Source organism: Halichoerus grypus, chromosome 12 (assembly GCF_964656455.1).
Source record: "Halichoerus grypus chromosome 12, mHalGry1.hap1.1, whole genome shotgun sequence".
Classification (NCBI taxonomy): domain Eukaryota; kingdom Metazoa; phylum Chordata; class Mammalia; order Carnivora; family Phocidae; genus Halichoerus; species Halichoerus grypus.
The window spans coordinates 527,204-545,226 of record NC_135723.1 but is presented as its reverse complement, the minus strand read 5'-3'; the positions used below and the strand labels follow the sequence as shown (position 1 = coordinate 545,226).

General features: G+C 57.5%; 2 protein-coding genes and 1 long non-coding RNA gene across 3 annotated transcripts; 2 read left to right on the top strand and 1 right to left on the bottom strand.

The window, feature by feature from the left end:
* On the bottom strand, positions 1-4,917 carry LOC118531295 (uncharacterized). The gene is made up of 2 exons (XR_013443040.1): positions 973-4,917; positions 1-709 (listed from the first exon to the last, which is right to left on the bottom strand). It is a non-coding gene; the product is annotated as an uncharacterized LOC118531295 (long non-coding RNA).
* A 698-nt stretch (positions 4,918-5,615) lies between these two features.
* On the top strand, positions 5,616-8,060 carry TMED4 (transmembrane p24 trafficking protein 4). The gene is made up of 5 exons (XM_036085235.2): positions 5,616-5,795; positions 5,915-6,015; positions 6,163-6,288; positions 6,521-6,667; positions 7,038-8,060. Exons 1-5 carry the CDS (start codon positions 5,669-5,671, stop codon positions 7,185-7,187), a joined length of 651 nt encoding a protein of 216 aa, XP_035941128.2. The 5' UTR covers positions 5,616-5,668; the 3' UTR covers positions 7,188-8,060.
* Positions 8,061-9,687: 1,627 nt separating this feature from the next.
* On the top strand, positions 9,688-17,435 carry DDX56 (DEAD-box helicase 56). Its single transcript, XM_036085233.2, has 14 exons — positions 9,688-10,493; positions 10,579-10,740; positions 11,206-11,366; positions 11,516-11,686; positions 11,765-11,855; positions 12,330-12,574; positions 12,878-12,997; positions 13,583-13,696; positions 13,781-13,875; positions 14,733-14,806; positions 14,939-15,028; positions 15,304-15,409; positions 16,649-16,719; positions 17,133-17,435. Exons 1-14 carry the CDS (start codon positions 10,434-10,436, stop codon positions 17,208-17,210), a joined length of 1,638 nt encoding a protein of 545 aa, XP_035941126.1. The 5' UTR covers positions 9,688-10,433; the 3' UTR covers positions 17,211-17,435.
* Positions 17,436-18,023: the final 588 nt, after the last annotated feature.

The window sequence follows — 18,023 nt, the reverse complement described above, 5'->3', positions numbered from 1 at the left end:
TTTGGATGCCTTCAGTTTCTTGTCTAATTGATCTGGTCGGAACATCCGGGACAATCTTGAATGGCAGTGGTGGACATGGGCCTCCTTGTCTTGTTCCTGATAGTGTGAGTCCCTAAGGAATTTGGGAGCAAGGTTTCCAGGACCTTGAGGGGCTAGCTATTGTTGGGAAGAGGTCATTTATTGCCGTCTAATAAAACCCTAGTCATGAGACCCTTCAGATGTAGATCGGTGGGCCATATGCTTGGGAGATGATTGCCAACATGTATCTTGGGTTTAGAGATAAAGGAAGTTTCCAAAGGAATTTTTATATGTTAAAGTAGACTTACAGGATCCTGGGGGTTGGACCTAAGATTGCCTTTTGCCCTTAGCAAAGTGTCAACATCGGGGCAGCTGAGTCCCTAGAGAAAGGTCACTTTGCCTGTTTCAAGGACTTGTCAGTGGGCTGTAGGTAGTAAGGAAATCTAGTAATTTTTCTTCTGCCTTTGTTTCCCCCATCAATTCTAGCACACTGAGGCCCAGGGGCAGTCACACACCTTCTGTAGTATTGTGCACCTCTAGTCCTTTCTTCTCAGCTCGGTTTTTAAGTACATTTCCCCCACTTTTGTTTCTCATCTTGACTTCAGTGTTTGGAAGAAGCCAGTTGTTCCATATTCTGGATTTGCCTTCTTGTTGCCTCACCATGTCCTAGAACTTTCGAATTTCCTGTGAACTGCAAGATGGAACAAGAGACCTGATTTATTTATGTACTTATTTATTTAGCGATTTTATTTATTTATTTGACAGAGAGAGCACAAGCAGGGGGAACAGCAGGAAGAGGGAGAGGGAGAAGCAGGCTCCCTGCTGAGTAAGGAGCCCGATGCGGGGCTCGATCCCAGGACCCCGGGATCATGACCTGAGCCGAAGGCAGACGCTTAACCAACTGAGCCACCCAGGTGCCCCCAAAAGACCTGATGTAGATTGAACATTACTTACATCAGCGATTTGATCCTTTGATCCATTGATGACCCTATTATTGTACAGTGATCATCTGCTGCCTGGACAGGATCAGAATTTTAAAATCTGAGTTAGATCAAGTCATTCCTCACTCAGAATCCCCTAAGGGGTTCTCACTCGTTTGCCAAGGTCCTTAAAGTGGCCTAACAGGCCCACCCAATTCTCCCATCCCCAGTTAGGACCTCATCTCCTCCTACTTCCCTCCCATGCTTGTGCCTCCTGCTACACTGGCCTCCTTGACGTTCAACTCACGCCAGCCTTGGGGCTCTTGCTCTTTCTTCAGGGAGCCACGTGACCTGCCCCCCAGGACCTCTCTCACACAGCACCTTCTCGGTGAGCCTTCTTTGGCCAGTCCACTGTACCCCACCCCGCCTCTAATCAGACACTCCCTATATTGGTCTCCATAACAAATTACTACACATATGGTGGATTAAAGCAACAGAAATGTATTGTCTTACAATTCTGGAGAGCAGAAGTCCAAAATCAAGATGTCAGCTGAGTTGTGCTCCCTCCAGAGACTCTAGGAGAGGTTTTCTTGCTTGTCTCCTAGTTTCTGGTGGCTCCAGGCATTCCTTGGCTTGTGACTGCATCCCTTCCAACGTCTACCTCTGTGATCACATGGCTGAGTCCTTTTATCTGCACCTCTCTCTCTTTACTAAGTGTACAGTTCAGTGACAGTTACCTTGTGGAACAGATTTCCAGAACTTGTTTCATCTTACAAGTCTGAAACTCTGTATCCATTAGTCAACTCCCCATCCTCCCCTCCCCCAGCACCATTCTACTCTCTGTCTCTACTAGTTTGACTACTTCAGATTCCCTCTTACAAGTGGAATCATGCAGTATTTGTCTTTTGTGACAGGCTTATTTCGCTTAGCATACCGTCCTCGGCCCATGCATGCTGTGGCACACTGAGGATTTTCTTCCTTTTCAAGGCTGAATGATATTCCATGGTGTGCATGTACCACTTACGATCTCGTCTGTTCATCCATCGATGGACATTTGGGCTGCTTCTACTCTTGGCCACTGTGAATGGTGCTCCTGTGAGCGTGGGTATGCAAGTGTCTTTTCAAGGTCGTGTCTCCAGTACTTTTAGAGATATATTCGGCAGTGGGGTTGTTGGGTCACATGGTAGTTCTAGTTTTAATTTCTTGAGGTACCTCCATGTTATTTTTCATAGTGGTTGCACCATTTATGATGCCACCCACAGTTCACGAGGTTCTGATTTCTCCACATCCTCACCAGTCCTTACTTTCTATTTGGTTCTTATAGCAGCCATTCCGTGGGTGTGTGGGTGTCTCCATGTCTCTTATGAAGACACTGGTCACTGGATTTAGGGCCCAGGATAATCCAGGATTATCACATCAGATCCTTAATTACATTTGGAAAGACTCCAAAGCAGGTCACATTCACAGGTTCCAGGGACTTCAGTGTTGATGATACCTCTTTGGCAGGGACACCATTCCACCCAATACACTCCCTGACCTCTTCCCTGCTTCATTTTTCTCCTTGACACCTGTCTCCCTCTGGCATGCTATAGAGTATGTATTGAAGGGTGATAATCAAAATAAATCCACGAGGACAAGGATTTTTGTTTTGTTCACCATAGTGTCCCCAGGGTTTAGAACACTGGCACAGTGGCTGCTCATAGATACTGGTTGAATGAAGGGACAGCTGGCTTAGGTAAATGTTGGCAGTAATTGCCCACCACCTTTGAGGGGAAAAGTTTTGGGGCCTGGGGATTTAGATTACCTAACGTAGGTTTTCTACTGTGGGTAATGCAATCTCTTTAAGATTACCCATCAGGACAAATTTTAGGGTCTTCTTGAAAAAAAAATTACAACATTAGAAATATAAATACCATTTGTCACTAAAGTGAATCAAGATTCCTTGGATAAACAGCAGATTTTTAAAAAATTTTATTTATTAGAGCTCTGAGAGAGAGAGGGAGCACGAGCAGGGGGAAGGGCAGAGGGAGAAGCACACTCCCCACTGAGCAAGGAGTCCGATGGGAGCCCGATCCCAGGCCCCTGGGATCATGACCTGAGCCAAAGGCAGATGCCCAACCAACTGAGCTGCCTAGGCGCCCCTAAACGGCAGATTTTGTGTGTAGGGCGGGCAAGTGTACAAAATGGAAAGCAAGGAAGCCACTAAAGACTGAGTTGTGTTAAAAGGGCAGAGAACTTGGGACATCTTCTGAGACAATTTGAACATTAAAAGGGGTAATGATTGTAATGTACGCAGTCACAATTAGTTTTACTGCAAATCCTCCCTGGTTGTGGATCTAACGGTTTACAGGATACAGCAGTGACAAATACACATATGAAATGACATGTTAAGATACAACCCACCCAATCCAGAACGTGGAGGATTCTACTGGTCCAGTGATCCAGGTGCTTCAGTAAGAAATGGCACCACATCATCAACAACAAAGAGATTTAGGAGCTGTGTCCCTGAATGCAGTGACTTTACCTTGTTTGGACCCTGATTAAGCAATCTAAAGGCAATGGTGGGGGGGGGGGGGACTGAACATATACTAAGTATTAGATGACATTAAAGAGTTGTTTTTTTGAATGTGATAATGGTATTTTTAAAAGTCCTTGTCTGTTAGAGATATACACTCAAGTATTTATAGGTGAAATGATGTATGTCCAAAAAAATACACTGATATACTTCAGGGAAAACACGCCAAAAGAAATGAAATGAGACAGGCAAAAAACTGATTTTTGTTGAAGGCAGGTGATGAGTATATCAAAGTTCATTGTAACTATTCCCTCTTCATGTGTGTTTGGAAATTCTCTTTATAAAAAATTTAAAACAAAGTTTTCAACCATGCTCAGCTGTGACTCTACGCCCAATAACAATGTTCTGGCTTGGTGTTCATCTTCCTCTGTCCCAGAGAAGGGGGTGCTGTAACTAGGAGAGGCCAACACGCCCGGTCACCCTACTCATTCTTTTCCTCATACTCTCCATTTTCTTAGCCCAGATTTTCAGTCTCATTTTGCACCACATGTTCAACGCAATTGGGGGGGGGGGGGTGCTGCAACAGCACACAGGTGGTCAGTTAACCCATGCCTGTCCTCCAGATTGGAACTGATGTCAGACTGCAGAAGGTGGCCAGAGATTGTTTATTGTCATTCCATTAGACATAAGTGAGTTAAATGCCCATATTTAAAAATCAGGGAGTTTCATGCCAAACCCCAATTTCCAGCTTCTGAAGAAGAGAGCTTTAAACAGAGGCTTCGGGTCCTCACACAGAACTGCTGCTGAGGAAGCTTGCCTTTCAAACGACTTTGATCCCCAGGATATTTGTGTTGGCTCAGAACCAGCACTTACAGGATAAACAGCAGCATACACACCAACCAGGCCCAGAGCACCCAGAGCGCTGCTACAGGGTTTCTCTGCAACGACAGCTCTCAGCAGAGGCGCGCCGAGCCCCCCGTGCACCTCTCAGGGACCCCCAGGTCCTCAGCCTTCACCCAGGGCACAAAGAGCAGTCCAGTCTGACAGGCTGGCAGAAAACCGCGGGGCCTTCGGGAACAGAACGAGGCTGACGCGTCGCCACGCCTCATCCTGCAGAGTCTAGTAAACTTGAGGAAGAAACCCTTTTCTCATTAGCCCTCGTGCCACGCCCTCCGCATCTCCTTTATGATCAGCAGGGTCGCTAACGCGCGCCCCCCCCGCCCCCAGTGAGTGCCTCCCACGCAAGGTCAGGAAACCCCAGCACAACCGCAGGGTCACAGGTCACGCCTGGCGGTCACCACTCCCGAGTCCACGCCACCAGCTCGGGCCGCCCCCGCCCCGCCTTCCGCGCGGGACCCCTCCTTTCGAGGCTCCTTCCCCAGTGCTGGACCCCGCGCCCCCACGCCGCGTCCCCCGCCTGGGACCCCTTGTCCCCACGTCCCGTCCCCCGCGCGGGACCCCTCGTTCCCATGCCGTTCCCCTGCCCCCACGCTCCTTCCCCCTCGCGGGACCTCACGTCCCCACGCCCCTTTCCCTACGCGGGACCCCACGTCCCTTCCCCTAACACGTGACCCCTCCTCTCCGCGCTGGACCCCACGCCCCCATGTTCCTTCCCCCCTGGGAGACGCCTCGTCCCCGCGCCCCTTCCCCCGCCTAGTACACCCCCGCCCCCACGCTCCTTCCCCCGCGCGGGACCCCACTCCCAGTCCCCCGCCTGGGACCCCTCGTCCTCACGCTCCTTCCCCAGTGCTGGATTCCTCGTCCCCACGCTCCTTCCCCCGTCTGGGACCCCTCGTCCCCACGCCCCGTCTCCAGTGCTAGACCCCCGCCAAGTCCCGCCCGCGGAGAAGCGGGGTCGCGAACGAATCGACACATGCGCGCTGCGAACCCGGCCGCGCAGCCTCTCCCGGAAGCGGGGCGCAGGCTTGCGCATGCGCGCAGGGCGGAGGACGCGCGTAGGTAGGTGTCGGAGTAAGTATCGTCCCTCGGTTGGCTGGAAGGAGATCCGGGCGTCCCCCGCATGCGCACTCTCCTTTCGGCCAGGCTGCTTGGCCGGGAAGACCGGCGGATTGAGAAGGACGCAGGGCGCGAGTCACAGCGCATGCGCGCTCTTCGCTCGGCTCTGCTGCGTCGCCTGGACTGGGGCGCATGCGCGCGCATGCGCGACGGGCGGAGGGCGCGCGTTGGCAGGTGTCGGGGCGGGTGGCGGCGGGCGATGGGACGACCGGCGCTGCTGCTGCTCGCGCTGTGCGCAGCCGGCGCCCGGGGACTCTACTTCCACATCGGCGAGACCGAGAAGCGGTGCTTCATCGAGGAGATCCCCGACGAGACCATGGTCATCGGTCAGGCGGGGCGAGGGAGGACAGGGCCCTGTGTGTCCCCCAGACGCGGCCACGGCGCCCCGCGGAGTGTGGGAGCCGGCCGGAGCAGGCGGGTCGTGACGGCTCTGTCTGCTCCGCAGGGAACTACCGCACCCAGATGTGGGACAAGCAGAAGGAGGTCTTCCTGCCTTCGACCCCCGGCCTGGGCATGCATGTGGAGGTGAAGGACCCGGAAGGCAAGGTAGGGCCCCGCTGGTCGTGCTCGGGCTATGGCGCGGGCGGTCTGCAGCCTCCACAAGGCCACGCTTCCCCGGAGCTCTCTGGGCCGTGCAGGGCTCAGGACGGAGCTGCGTGCAGGTGGGGGTTGTCACGGTGTGTCCCGTTGCAGGTGGTGCTGTCCCGGCAGTACGGCTCCGACGGCCGCTTCACCTTCACCTCCCACACGCCCGGTGACCATCAGATCTGCCTGCACTCGAACTCCACCAGGATGGCTCTCTTTGCTGGCGGCAGACTGGTAAGAGGATTGCCTCCTCGGCCACAGCTCAGAATCCCTCCCCTGATTCCGGCGAGTTTTGAGTTAACGGCCACCGTCCTTTGGGACACTTTGGGACACAGTCACAATCAGAGAGACGGTGTTGCATTTCTGTCCCACAGCCAGGGACGAGAGTAGGTTCCCCAGCCTGGAACAGAGAGTCGGAGGGTTTCTGACCTTAGGGCTTTGGGGCACCACCCCTGTGTCTTTCTAGCGCGTGCACCTGGACATCCAGGTTGGGGAGCATGCCAACAACTACCCGGAGATTGCTGCCAAGGACAAACTGACCGAGCTCCAGCTCCGAGCCCGCCAGCTGCTTGATCAGGTGGAACAGATCCAGAAGGAGCAGGATTACCAGAGGGTAAGCATGCATCTGACTGTTCTCGGATGTGGCAGTTGACCTTTGTGCCTGCTACGCCCACTGGAAGTTTCTGTTTGGGGCCTTTCCCGATTGGGAGCTCAGCTGTTCAGAGAACGGGGTGGAGAGTGTCCGTCTACACGGCCGTTTCCAAGCTTTGTAGACAGAAGTGAAGCGAGCACAGCTCCCGACCTAGCAGAGATGCTTGTGGAGGGGCAGCACACACTCTCCTGGGGCACTCCCGGTGGAATCCGAGGCAGTGTCTCCGAAGGCATTTGGTCCTGAAGGTGGATTTCTCGCAGGAGGGAGGGGCCTCACAATAGCTGGGACCGTTTGTCCTGCACGTTTAATCCTGGCCCGTTGTCCCACGCAGTATCGCGAAGAGCGCTTCCGTCTTACCAGCGAGAGCACCAACCAGAGGGTCCTGTGGTGGTCAATTGCTCAGACGGTCATCCTCATCCTCACTGGTATCTGGCAGATGCGTCACCTCAAAAGCTTCTTTGAGGCCAAGAAGCTGGTGTAGTATCCTCTCCGTATGATCCCTCCCCATCACCTCAATTATCTGGTACTTTCCCCACCCACTACCTTATCCATCTGGATTTTGAGGGAAAAAAAATGAAAAAAGAATACAAGCCACATTGGTTCCATGGCAACAAAGCACTCACATCAGCCACTCGCTCACACTGGTTCTCAAGGACCCAGGACATTGGTCCGAGTTTTCAAAGGTCTGTTTTGGGGTTTGTGCAGAGTCGAAACTGACCCGGGACGAAGTCTTGCTTCTTTCACCTCCAGTGATTCCCCTCTATCCTGTCACAAAAAGAGCAAGTGAAAAAAACCTCTGCTATTCCTTTAACTTCTCTCTTTCCATCTATTTAGGCAGTAGGCGGCTGAAATGCCCACCAGGGAGTCCCTGCCTCACTGTTCCCTCGTTAGTCCTGGGTTTGCTCAGTGGCTTTGTGAATGTAAATAAGGGGCAGAGGCTTCAGAGGATTGAAATGTTTTTCTATATATTAGAACTATTTTTTGATAAATTATATATATTTTACTTCCTAGTTGAAGTGTTCCTGCCTGTGTCTGAGTAGTTGAAAAGACCAGTGCGGCCTCGTCTGCAGTCTGTGTATCCGTACATTTTTGCCAAGGGCCCCAGCAGCTCTCAGACACCACGGGTGCTCTCCAGGCCTTCTGAGAGGGCCAAGCAGGGACTTCCCCAGGACACCTGGGATTTCCATCCCGCGGGGCCCCAGGCTGAGGTAGTGGTGGAGCGAGCACAGGCAGGGCCCTCCTCCCCTCCCTCTTCGCTTCAATTTTATTTAAGCTGTGCTAAATGTTTTCTTCACAGGAACCACATTTGGTTCTTCATACAGATTTTTCCAGTGAAATAAAATGTGTTGTAGTAGCTGTGTTGAAAATGAACTAAGAGGTTGTGGGCAGAGGGGAGGCACAGAGGGCAGTGGAAGAAAGGCCCCTGGCCTTGCTGGCTGCCATGCTGACTGGCAGTGGGAGGGCGTCAGCAGGGGGGCTCCTGCTGCCAGGGTTTGGCCCGATGGGCGTTCATGGGTGCGGTGGCATGGCCGCTCACAGAGGTCAGACACGTAGGCCCACCGGCCGGGAATCACGTGAGGAGATGAAGTACCTGTTTCTCGGCCCCTAGAGTTACACTGAAGCATCTTAGTACGTTGCCCTTCTGCCCTTCTGTATTAAACTTGCCTGCTTTTGCCTGGGGGGGCTCAGTCGGTGAAGCGTCTGCCTTCGGCTCAGGTCATGATCCCAGGGTCCTGGGATGGAGCCCCGCATCGGGCTCCCTGCTCAGCGGGAAGCCTGCTTATGCCCCCCTTCCCCAAGCTGGCTTGTGCTCTCTCTCTCTCTCAAAAGACTAGAAACAAAAAAAATTGCCTGCTCTTGGCTTTTTACTTCATGCTTTTATTTATTATACATATTTATTTAATATACACTACTTATTTGACCAACAGGGTGAAATCTTTTTCTTTACATCCTATACAGCTCATATATGTACCTATTTTTACTCATAAAAACACATGAAAGTTTGTTTTCTAGGCTTTGACATTTAATATTTTTAAAGTATTTTTTAAAATTAAGTGTTCCTTATATTTCTTTTTTTTTTTTTTAATTTATTTATTTATTTATTTATTTGACAGAGAGAGATACAGCGAGAGAGGGAACACAAGCAGAGGGAACACAAGAGTGGGAGAGGGAGAAGCAGGCTTCCCGCTGAGCAGGGAGCCCGATGTGAGGCTCGATCCCAGGACCCTGGGATCATGACCTGAGCCGAAGGCAGACGCCCAACGACTGAGCCACCCAGGCGCCCCTAAGTGTTCCTTATATTTCTAATTCTGGGTGGTTGTATAACTGTCCAATGAGGTGAAATAACCATAAGTGACTATTCTCTAAAGTTTGAGTATTTAGGATGGTTTTCAGTTTTCTTAGGTTAGAATGAACCCAGGGAAAATGAGGTGGTCCTGGAACTGGTTAGCCGTGTGGGCCTCTGGCTTGAGGTTCCCGGGGACTATGGGACAGGTCTGGAAGGGAACCTGTCTCTGCTACTGTGGCTGTTCTTGGCTGTGGGAGGGCAGGCAACCACCGCCGAGAGCCAGGGCAGCCTTCTTTGGTCTGTCCCGCTATAGACAGAATTGAGTGCATCTTGATTCTGCCAGTAGGTGGGTAAGTTCTGGGTTTCTCCTCTTGTCAAGGTTTGATGGGAAGGGGCGTTTGTCCCACGGATGGGGCAGGTAGAATATCAATGGCCAGAGGATGGGCCAGCGGGTGGCGGCTGCGGGGAGGATTTCCGTGCTGCTGTGTGACAATCACAGATACGTCATGGTCTAGGGAAGTTGTTTTCAGAAAGTTTGGCTACATTCAGGGAATTTTGATATTCCTCCTAATACTACCCTGCTTCTATTCTGAAATTCTTGCTTTCTTGGACTGTATGACATCGTTACCACAACAACCGGAGGGGCGGGGGGGGGGGGAGGGGGTGGTCGTGGTGAGGCCTGGTTTCCAAGCAAAAGGGAATGAAGGTTGCTATCGATTGACTTGGAAATGGAAAGATCATCTCGGATTATGTGGGTGAGAACAGGGTCATCTCAAGGTTCATTAAAAGTGGAGGCAAAAGGTCGCCATGGTGAGACGTGAGGACTCCAGCCTCCGTCGCTGGCTCGGGGGAGGAAGGAAGTGGGCCATCCGTCTGGAGTCTCCAGAAGGGAGTGCAGCCTTGCCCACGTTCTGGTTTCAGCCCAGCGAGACCCCGCGGGACAGCCGCACAAGCACAGCATACCTGCGTGCTGTTTTATGCCCCGGGGTTTACGGTGACTGGCTGTGGCAGCGACAGGGAGCCGAGAGTCCTCACTGTTCGCTAAGCTGTGCGGGTAACTGATGGGCACCCACAGGCCCGCCCGTGCCCCTGGACCCCGTGCTGGCTCCCCCCAGGGCCGCCCCCGCCGGGCACCACAGCTTCGGAGGGCACGGCAGGTGCCGGCGCAGCTCCTAGGGCGAGGTGCTAAAGGAAGCGCGGACTGAAGGGAGAGCCGGGAGCCGCCCCTGGGCACGAGCGGCGGCGGCGGCCGGCGTGGACACCTCCCGGAGACCCTGGGCCCTGCGCCCCGCGCAGCCGCGGAGCCCCGCCGGGCCGCCGGAAGCCCAGGCTCCAGCACTTCCGGGAGGGGGCGGTGCCCGCGAAGCTGATTGGTGGTGGCGTCCCACGCGCCGTCGCGCTTCCTGCCGTGCGTGCGCGCTGTCACCGGAGAGTCGCGGCATGGCGGACCCGGAGGCGTTGGGCTTCGAGCACATGGGTCTCGACCCCCGGCTCCTGCAGGTACCCGGGGGTGCTGAGCGGCCGGGCCGGCGGGGCTGGGGGTGGCGGCGGGGCGGCGCGCTGAGCCGCGCGTCGTGTCTCCTAGGCCGTCGCCGACCTGGGCTGGTCACGACCCACGCTGATCCAGGAGAAGGCCATCCCGCTGGCGCTGGAGGGCAAGGACCTGCTGGCTCGGGCCCGCACGGGCTCGGGGAAGACGGCCGCCTATGCCATTCCCGTGCTGCAGCTGCTGCTCCACAGGAAGGCGGTGGGTCGCGGCGGCGGGGTGGGGGGACCGGGGCTCCCGCCGGCCTCGCACCCCGAGGGCCGGCCCGGGATGCCGCTGTGCTCAGCGCTCCGGGCTGGGGTTCGGGTCGCCTGGCCCCGGTGCGGCGCTGCTGTCATCCTTCTTGGCGTCTTCTCGAGCGCGTCCCTTTCTCTTCCTGCTGTAAAAAGCGGGCAGGTCTCCCGGTTTTGTTTGTAGAATTAACGTGAACGTCCAGCGCTCTAGGTGTTGGATTCTCAGTAACATGCTAAGCGCGGAGTTGTGTCCTTTGAGGGTCAGTGCCCGGGGAAAGAGCCCTCTGTGCTACCCTCTGTTCTGTTCTGGGGAGGGTGGCAGTCAGTGAGGGGTTGGTGGAAGGCCTCACCGTTGGGTCAGATTGTCGGGGGCCTTAGGTGGCCCTGAGGACGCGGGCTGGCTGGCTGAAGTCTGTCCTTTGTGCTCTTGCAGACAGGCCCTGCAGTAGAGCAGGCTGTGAGAGGGCTCGTCCTGGTGCCCACCAAGGAGCTGGCTCGGCAGGCCCGGTCCATGATCCAGCAGCTGGCTGCCTACTGCGCTCGGGACATCCGGGTGGCTAACGTCTCCGCTGCCGAAGACTCCGCCTCTCAGCGGTGGGTGAGAGCCACGGGGCGCAGAGGAGTGAACCTGCACAGGGATGCAGGATTGGATTTGCTGGGTTTGTGTGCAGTAACCGGGGCCGCTCGGGGTGCGGTGTGAGTTGCTGCATACTCTCCGACACGGAGCTGTTGCCCACCTGCAGAGCTGTGCTGATGGAGAAGCCCGACATAGTCGTGGGGACCCCGTCGCGCATCTTGACCCACTTGCAGCAGAACAGTTTGGTCCTGCGAGACTCCCTGGAGCTGCTGGTGCTGGATGAGGCTGACCTTCTTTTCTCCTTTGGTTTTGAGGAAGAACTCAAGAGTCTGCTCTGGTGAGGAAGGGGAGTGTGCAGCTGTGACTAGACGCTAGGGCCTGGAGCTGGAGGCTGACCGGCTCTGTTTTGTTCTAGTCACCTGCCCCGGATTTACCAGGCTTTTTTGATGTCGGCTACCTTTAACGAGGACGTCCAAGCACTCAAGGAGCTGGTACTCCATAATCCAGTAAGGGCGCTACGGAAGCATCGGGGCCCCTGACACGTAGCCTCCCTGGTTCTGAGGCACTAGAAGCTGGTCGTCATCAAGACCCCACCATCCCCCAGTCTGCAGCCGCTACGTCATTGCAGATGTCTGCTGGGCGTGGTTCAAACATGCTTCACCTAAAGGCCGAAGCAGGGACCCCCGAGAGTCAGAAAGGCTGCTTTGAGTGGCACGGCCAAAGCTCTTGTGTTCGTGAACTTGGCTCTCCTGAGAGCTTGCTGCTGCGGGGCTTCCCTCCTCACTTACCCTGTGTTTCTCTGTTCTGTGCCCCCAGCGCGTTGTAACCGTACGTTCTCTGCGCAGCGTAACGGCTGGGGCACTTTGAGTTGTCACGTCACCCAGTGGGAGGGGACGCGGGGTGCCCTGGTTTGAGCCAGCAGCGTGCAGCCCCTTTTCTGTCTCCTCCTCTTTCCTGATCACAGGGCTCTTTCCCTGCAGGTGACTCTCAAGCTGCAGGAGTCCCAGCTGCCGGGGCCAGACCAGCTGCGGCAGTTCCAGGTCGTCTGTCAGACAGAGGAAGATAAGTTCCTGCTGCTCTATGCCCTGCTCAAGCTGTCACTGATCCGCGGCAAGTCCCTGCTCTTTGTCAACACTCTGGAGAGGAGTTACCGGCTGCGCCTGTTCCTGGAGCAGTTCAGCATCCCCACCTGCGTGCTCAACGGAGAGCTCCCGCTGTGCTCCAGGTGCACCTGGCCTGACCCCTCGGCTGAGACGTGGGAAGGAGAGACGCAGGGGGTGCTCCTGTGTCTTCAGTGGGCAGTGGAGGCCAGGCTGTGGGCTCGACCGATTCTCACTGGCTTTCTGTGTCGTGGCTCTTAGATTTCTGCCGTTGCTTCGTCTTCAGCTGAGGAGCTGAGGCACGAAGGTTACGCAGGAGCAGAGCTAGAGAAGAGGGAAGAGTCGGGATGACGGTTGTAATGATGTCAGGGTGGGGGGAGCCTCCCACTGGCTCTGGGGGCTGAGCCTTCCTCTTTCTTGGGCTGTAGGTGCCACATCATTTCACAGTTCAACCAGGGCTTTTACGATTGCGTCATAGCGACCGACGCCGAAGTCCTGGGGGCCCCGGTCAAGGGCAAGCGTCGGGGCCGAGGATCCAAGGGGGACAGGTGAGTGCTGGTGTCTCCCTTCCCCAGTGCACTGCAGGGAGACTGTTTCTCAGTCTTTCGGAAGGTGGTGAAACCGGATGCCCAGAGCAAGGGGTCCAGCGTTGGGGCCTGGCTGCTGGTGGGGCCTCGTTTGGCTGCCAAAGTCTGGAGAAGAGCAAAGGGCGCGCATGCACGTATCCTGAGGCAGCAGGAAGGGCCAAACGTAGTGGGTTGTTGGGGGTCGTCCTACAAGGGGAGACATGCAGCCTGTGCTGGACACGCAGCTGTGACCCGTGAGGAGGAGGTTTCCGAAGCAATCGGGAGCCTCAGTCTCTGCCTGCCCAGCAGGCTGTCTGCTAGGGGTGGTTCTCAGGTTGTCCTTTGGCGCGGCGAGTTCCGTCTTCCCCCGGCACTGAGGTCAGGGCGAGGGTTTGGCCACCGCTGCTACCCCCGCTTCTGAAATAGTTCTGATTTTAGGGTTTTCAACCTATGAGACTTCTTTGATTTTGTGGAAGGCTTTACTAAGTGATTTTGCTGATTAAACGGCTTGAGATTGCTGGCCTGGAGGAGGGGTGGTCAGTCTGATGTTGGGACGTCTACCCCCAGGGCTTCTGATCCGGAGGCAGGCGTGGCCCGGGGCATAGACTTCCACCACGTGTCTGCTGTGCTCAACTTTGACCTGCCCCCTACCCCTGAGGCCTACATCCATCGCGCTGGCAGGTGGGAGAGCTGGGTCGTGCTGGGCAGGCACTGGGACCTCGGGCCCTAAGCCAGAGATTCAGGCTGGGCCGTCTGTTCCTGCAGGACGGCGCGCGCCAACAACCCGGGCATGGTTTTGACCTTCGTGCTGCCCACTGAGCAGTCCCACCTGGGCACGATCGAGGAGCTTCTCAGCGGAGGTAAGCACCCCCGCGCGCTCCTCCCACGATGCCTTAGGCCCAGTGCTGGTGAGATAGCACCTCCCGCTCAGCCCCGCCCTGTGCCTTCTTCCTGCTCCATCCTCATCCCTGCCTCATGGGGGCAGGCAGGGTCCCCCACAGATGAGCAAGCCGAGGTCTGGACTCGAGAGGCAGAAGGACTAAGGAAGAGGAAGAGGTTTTGGGAGATGGGGATGGGGCTGGTGGTGTCTCCCAGGGACCCTGGGAGAGGGAGTTCAGTGGGGGGTGGGGGGGGTCCTTCCCTGACTCCCCAGTTGCCAGGCCCAGGTCCGGGCGCCCGCTGGGCCTTCCAGAGGTGACGCTGAGGCAGTTGGCGCTGTTCCAGGCTGTGGGCAGCGGCTGGCAGAGGAGGCGTGGGTGGGGCTGCCCACCAGCCAGGAGGCTCCCCAAAGGGGCCTCAGTCCTGCTTGTGTTGGGGGTCCCGGAAGGACCCTGTGGGATCGTGCAGAAGAGGGGCCGGGACGTTGCTTGGCAGGAGCGCGAGTGCTGCTGCTGCACTGAGACGCTGGTGTGTCACGAATGTCGAGTGTCCAGAGTGGCCACGGGGGAGGAGAGTGGGTAGGTAGGCGGGTTCTGAGGCTGCTGTGACGGGCACCCAGGGGACGACGGGCTGCTCAGCCACAGCGTGCTGGAACAGCTGTCACGGGCTGTGCACGAGACCCGGCTGTTCCACCATACGTGCTCCTCGCAGGGAAGGCGTGGGCTGAGTGCCGGGCTGCTTCGCCCCAGGGAGGGCCTGGGGGGGGCCTCTGAGCAGATGGCCTCCGGTAGACCCGCCCTGAACCTTCAGGGGACCCTCACTGCCGTGTTCTCCACAGAGAATGGGGCCCCCGTCCTGCTTCCCTATCAGTTCCGCATGGAGGAGATCGAGGGCTTCCGCTACCGCTGCCGGGTGAGCGGGATCTCGTGGTTGGGGGTGGGGGTGAGTCCCCCTGGGTCAGACCCCTGCCGCTGAGCACTCAGGCACGAGGGAGGACAGGGCAGCGCCCCGCCCCCCATCCTGATCTTTGGTGTCTATACCCAGGATGCCATGCGCTCAGTGACCAAACAGGCCATTCGAGAGGCGAGGTTGAAGGAGATCAAGGAGGAGCTTCTGCACTCAGAGAGGCTCAAGGTGAGGCTCAGCATCCGTGGGGGACGCAGAATCAGCGCTGCGGAGTTTGTCCTCAGCACACGTTGCCATGGGGGGGCTCCGCGTGGGGCCCTGTGTGGAGCGCGTGTGGGGCATGGCTGCCTCAGGAAGGGCAGTGTCCCCGCAGACGTGGCGCCTGAGGGAGGGGGGAGGCCAGAGCGGTGGCACCGCTGGGAGGGCACAGCGCACCTGCCCAAGGGCCCCCGCGGAGCCACAGGAGGCAGACTGACCCCGCCGTGTGCCCGTCTCCCCCGCAGACGTACTTTGAAGACAACCCCCGGGACCTCCAGCTGCTGCGGCATGACCTGCCCTTGCACCCTGCTGTGGTGAAGCCTCACCTGGGCCACGTCCCTGACTACCTGGGTGAGCGGATGGGACCTCGGAGACTGGGCGGCCTGCGTGCACACAAGCACACACGGACACGTCTGCTTGGATGTGTGGGCGTGCGCCCCCGGGGTCTGTGGGGACGGGGACCCCCGTCTGCTGGGGACACATCTGTTTGGATGTGTGGGTGTGCGCCCCCGGGGTCCGTGGAGACGGGGACCCCCTCTGCTGGGGACACGTCTGCTTGGATGTGTGGGCGTGCGCCCCCGGGATCCGTGGAGACGGGGACCCCCTCTGCTGGGGACACGTCTGCTTGGATGTGTGGGCGTGCGCCCCCGGGGTCCGTGGAGACGGGGACCCCCTCTGCTGGGGACACGGGAAGCAGGCAGTACGGAGACCCCTGCGCCGCGGGTGCGGGCAGAGTCGGCTCGGAGGCCGTGTGCTCCTGCTGCACCAACTGGTCAGGCAGCCGTGGGGGTGTGGAAGGGGGCACGGGCAGGAGGCGCTGTCGCCCCTGCCGGAGGACATGGGGCCAGTCACCAGCTGAGGCTGGGGTGGGGCAGGTGGAGTCTGTTGGCCCCATGGGGACCAGGGCACCCCTTTCTCTGTCCCGTAGGAGCGAAGTCTCTGGCAGGAGTGTGAGGCTGGGGGCCTCAGGGGCCGCAGGTGACAGTGGTGACAGGGTGGCCTGACGGGGGTCGGAAGGCCGTGGGGGGAGAGGTGTCCCGTGTGGGATGAACCAGTAACCGGGCCATATCCGGAGGAGTTACACAGAGACCTTTGTATTTTATTGTATTTTATTTTTATTTTTATTTTTTTAAAGATTTTATTTATTTGAGAAAGAGAATGAGATAGAGCATGAGAGCGGGGAGGGTTGGAGGGAGAAGCAGACTCCCCGCTGAGCGGGGAGCCCGATGCAGGACTTGATCCCGGGACGCCAGGATCATGACCTGAGCCGAAGGCAGTCGCTTAACCAACTGAGCCACCCAGGAGCCCCGAGACTCTTGTATTTTAGCAGTGTATTTTTTCCTTAGAAACACGGGTATGTTTGTTTTCTGCCACGTGCTTACTGCAGCCGGCTTAAAGGCAGCAGGGGAGTGACTTAGGCTGAGTTTCTGTGCTCTCGCCCCGGCGGTGGCCATTCTTGCAGCCCTGGGCACGTCGGACGTGGGGCTGGTGTGCCAGGCCCTGATCAGAATCGGGGCGGCTCGCTGGGCGCAGCTGGAGGGGGTGGGCTGCGAGGGGTCGTGGCAGCTGCTGAGTCTGTGTCTCTTCTAGTCCCCCCTGCTCTGCGCGGCCTCGTCCACCCTCACAAGAAGCGGAAGAAGCTGGTCTCCAAGAAGGTCAAGGTATGAGACCCAGGGCCTTGGCCGTGCTGCGGGGCTCCCCTCCTCCCTCATCCGTTGTCATCAGGGTGCGCACGCACCTTGCCTTTGGGAGGGAGGGGAAAGGCCCTAAGGCCTGGCCCCAGACTCTGGGGTTGAGGGGCAAAGTCGTGGGGGCCGGACACTCCCTGGGCCACCCCCAGGCAGCTTCAGGAACACAGGATGGTCTGCTTTTCTGTCCTCACTGCCCAGCCTCTGCTCCAGGCGGTGGGAGGAAGAATGTGGGTGTTTAGTGGGCCACAGATGGTGACAGCGGCAGCTTTTGTCCTCGGCTCGTGGCCTGCAGGGCCTTGCCAAGGGGCCACACCTCTCACCTCCCTGAGTCTGGGCAGACAGATGTCTGGTGCGCCCAGCTAACCTGCGGCTTTGCCCTGCAGAAGGCCAAGACCCAGAATCCCCTGCGCAGCTTCAGGCACAGAAAAGAGAGAAGCGGACCCACAGCCGTGCCTTCCTGAGGTCGTCTGCGCAGCCTCGCTGGCTCCCTGGGCCCCTTCCCAGGCTGAGCGCCGAGCAGGGTGCGGGCACCAGCTTCCTACCCTGGCTGGACTGGATTCCGGAGCAGGCCCGCGGTGCTGCCCTGCTCGCCTAATAGACTCCAGCCGTCCTGACTCGGGCTTCCTGCAAGTAGGAAGGGATACCTGTCCCTGGGAACCTTGGGAATTAAACCGCTTCCAGGAGGCTTTCTGCCTGGTGTGTGTGGCGGCCGCCTGGCCAGCAGAGGTCAGCTGTGAGGCGCTGCCGCGGCTCCTCTGGGTCTCTGGCCCAGCCCACTGCCGGCCAGACTGACCGGCCTCCCTCCCCCGAAGCTCAGAGACGGTGAGCCTTCCCAGCTAGGAGCCCCATACCTCCACGTCCAAATCCAGGCGCCTCCGCCCCCGAGCCAGGGGGATCGGCTCCCATGTTCCCGCCCCGCTCCCTGTAGGCTTATTTGTGTGTTCCGTATGCGCAGGCATGGTGGTGGGATGCGTGCACTCGCTGTTGGATGCTCCTCACTGAGCCAGCAGGTCCTGGTTTCAGAAGGCAGGGGTCTCGAGGGTGCGGAGTCCTGGCGTTACCGTCACCTGCTTATGGGCTTCGTGAGGAGGCTGCGCTTCCGCTTGCTGTCCGGGTGTGATAGTGCTTGGGGTGGGTGAGGTCTCCATGTTTCCCGCTCCTGTTGTGTTTGAGGGTTTCTGGGTAGCCGCGGTTTGTGACGGGGTTGCTCAGGCGGGGCTCTGCTAGCGAGCCTGGGTGGGCCACTGGGGTTCCAGCAGGCCTGGAGCCACCAG

Bases quoted from the DNA above. Each gene is read 5' to 3' on its own strand.
- TMED4 (XM_036085235.2), top strand. From the start codon at position 5,669: ATGGGACGACCGGCGCTGCTGCTGCTCGCGCTGTGCGCAGCCGGCGCC. The intron at 5,796-5,914 runs GTCAGGCGGGGC...TCTGCTCCGCAG, and splicing joins CGACGAGACCATGGTCATCG to GGAACTACCGCACCCAGATG. The intron at 6,668-7,037 runs GTAAGCATGCAT...TGTCCCACGCAG, and splicing joins AGGAGCAGGATTACCAGAGG to TATCGCGAAGAGCGCTTCCG.
- DDX56 (XM_036085233.2), top strand. From the start codon at position 10,434: ATGGCGGACCCGGAGGCGTTGGGCTTCGAGCACATGGGTCTCGACCCC. The intron at 11,856-12,329 runs GTAAGGGCGCTA...CTTTCCCTGCAG, and splicing joins AGCTGGTACTCCATAATCCA to GTGACTCTCAAGCTGCAGGA. The intron at 12,575-12,877 runs GTGCACCTGGCC...CTTGGGCTGTAG, and splicing joins GAGCTCCCGCTGTGCTCCAG to GTGCCACATCATTTCACAGT.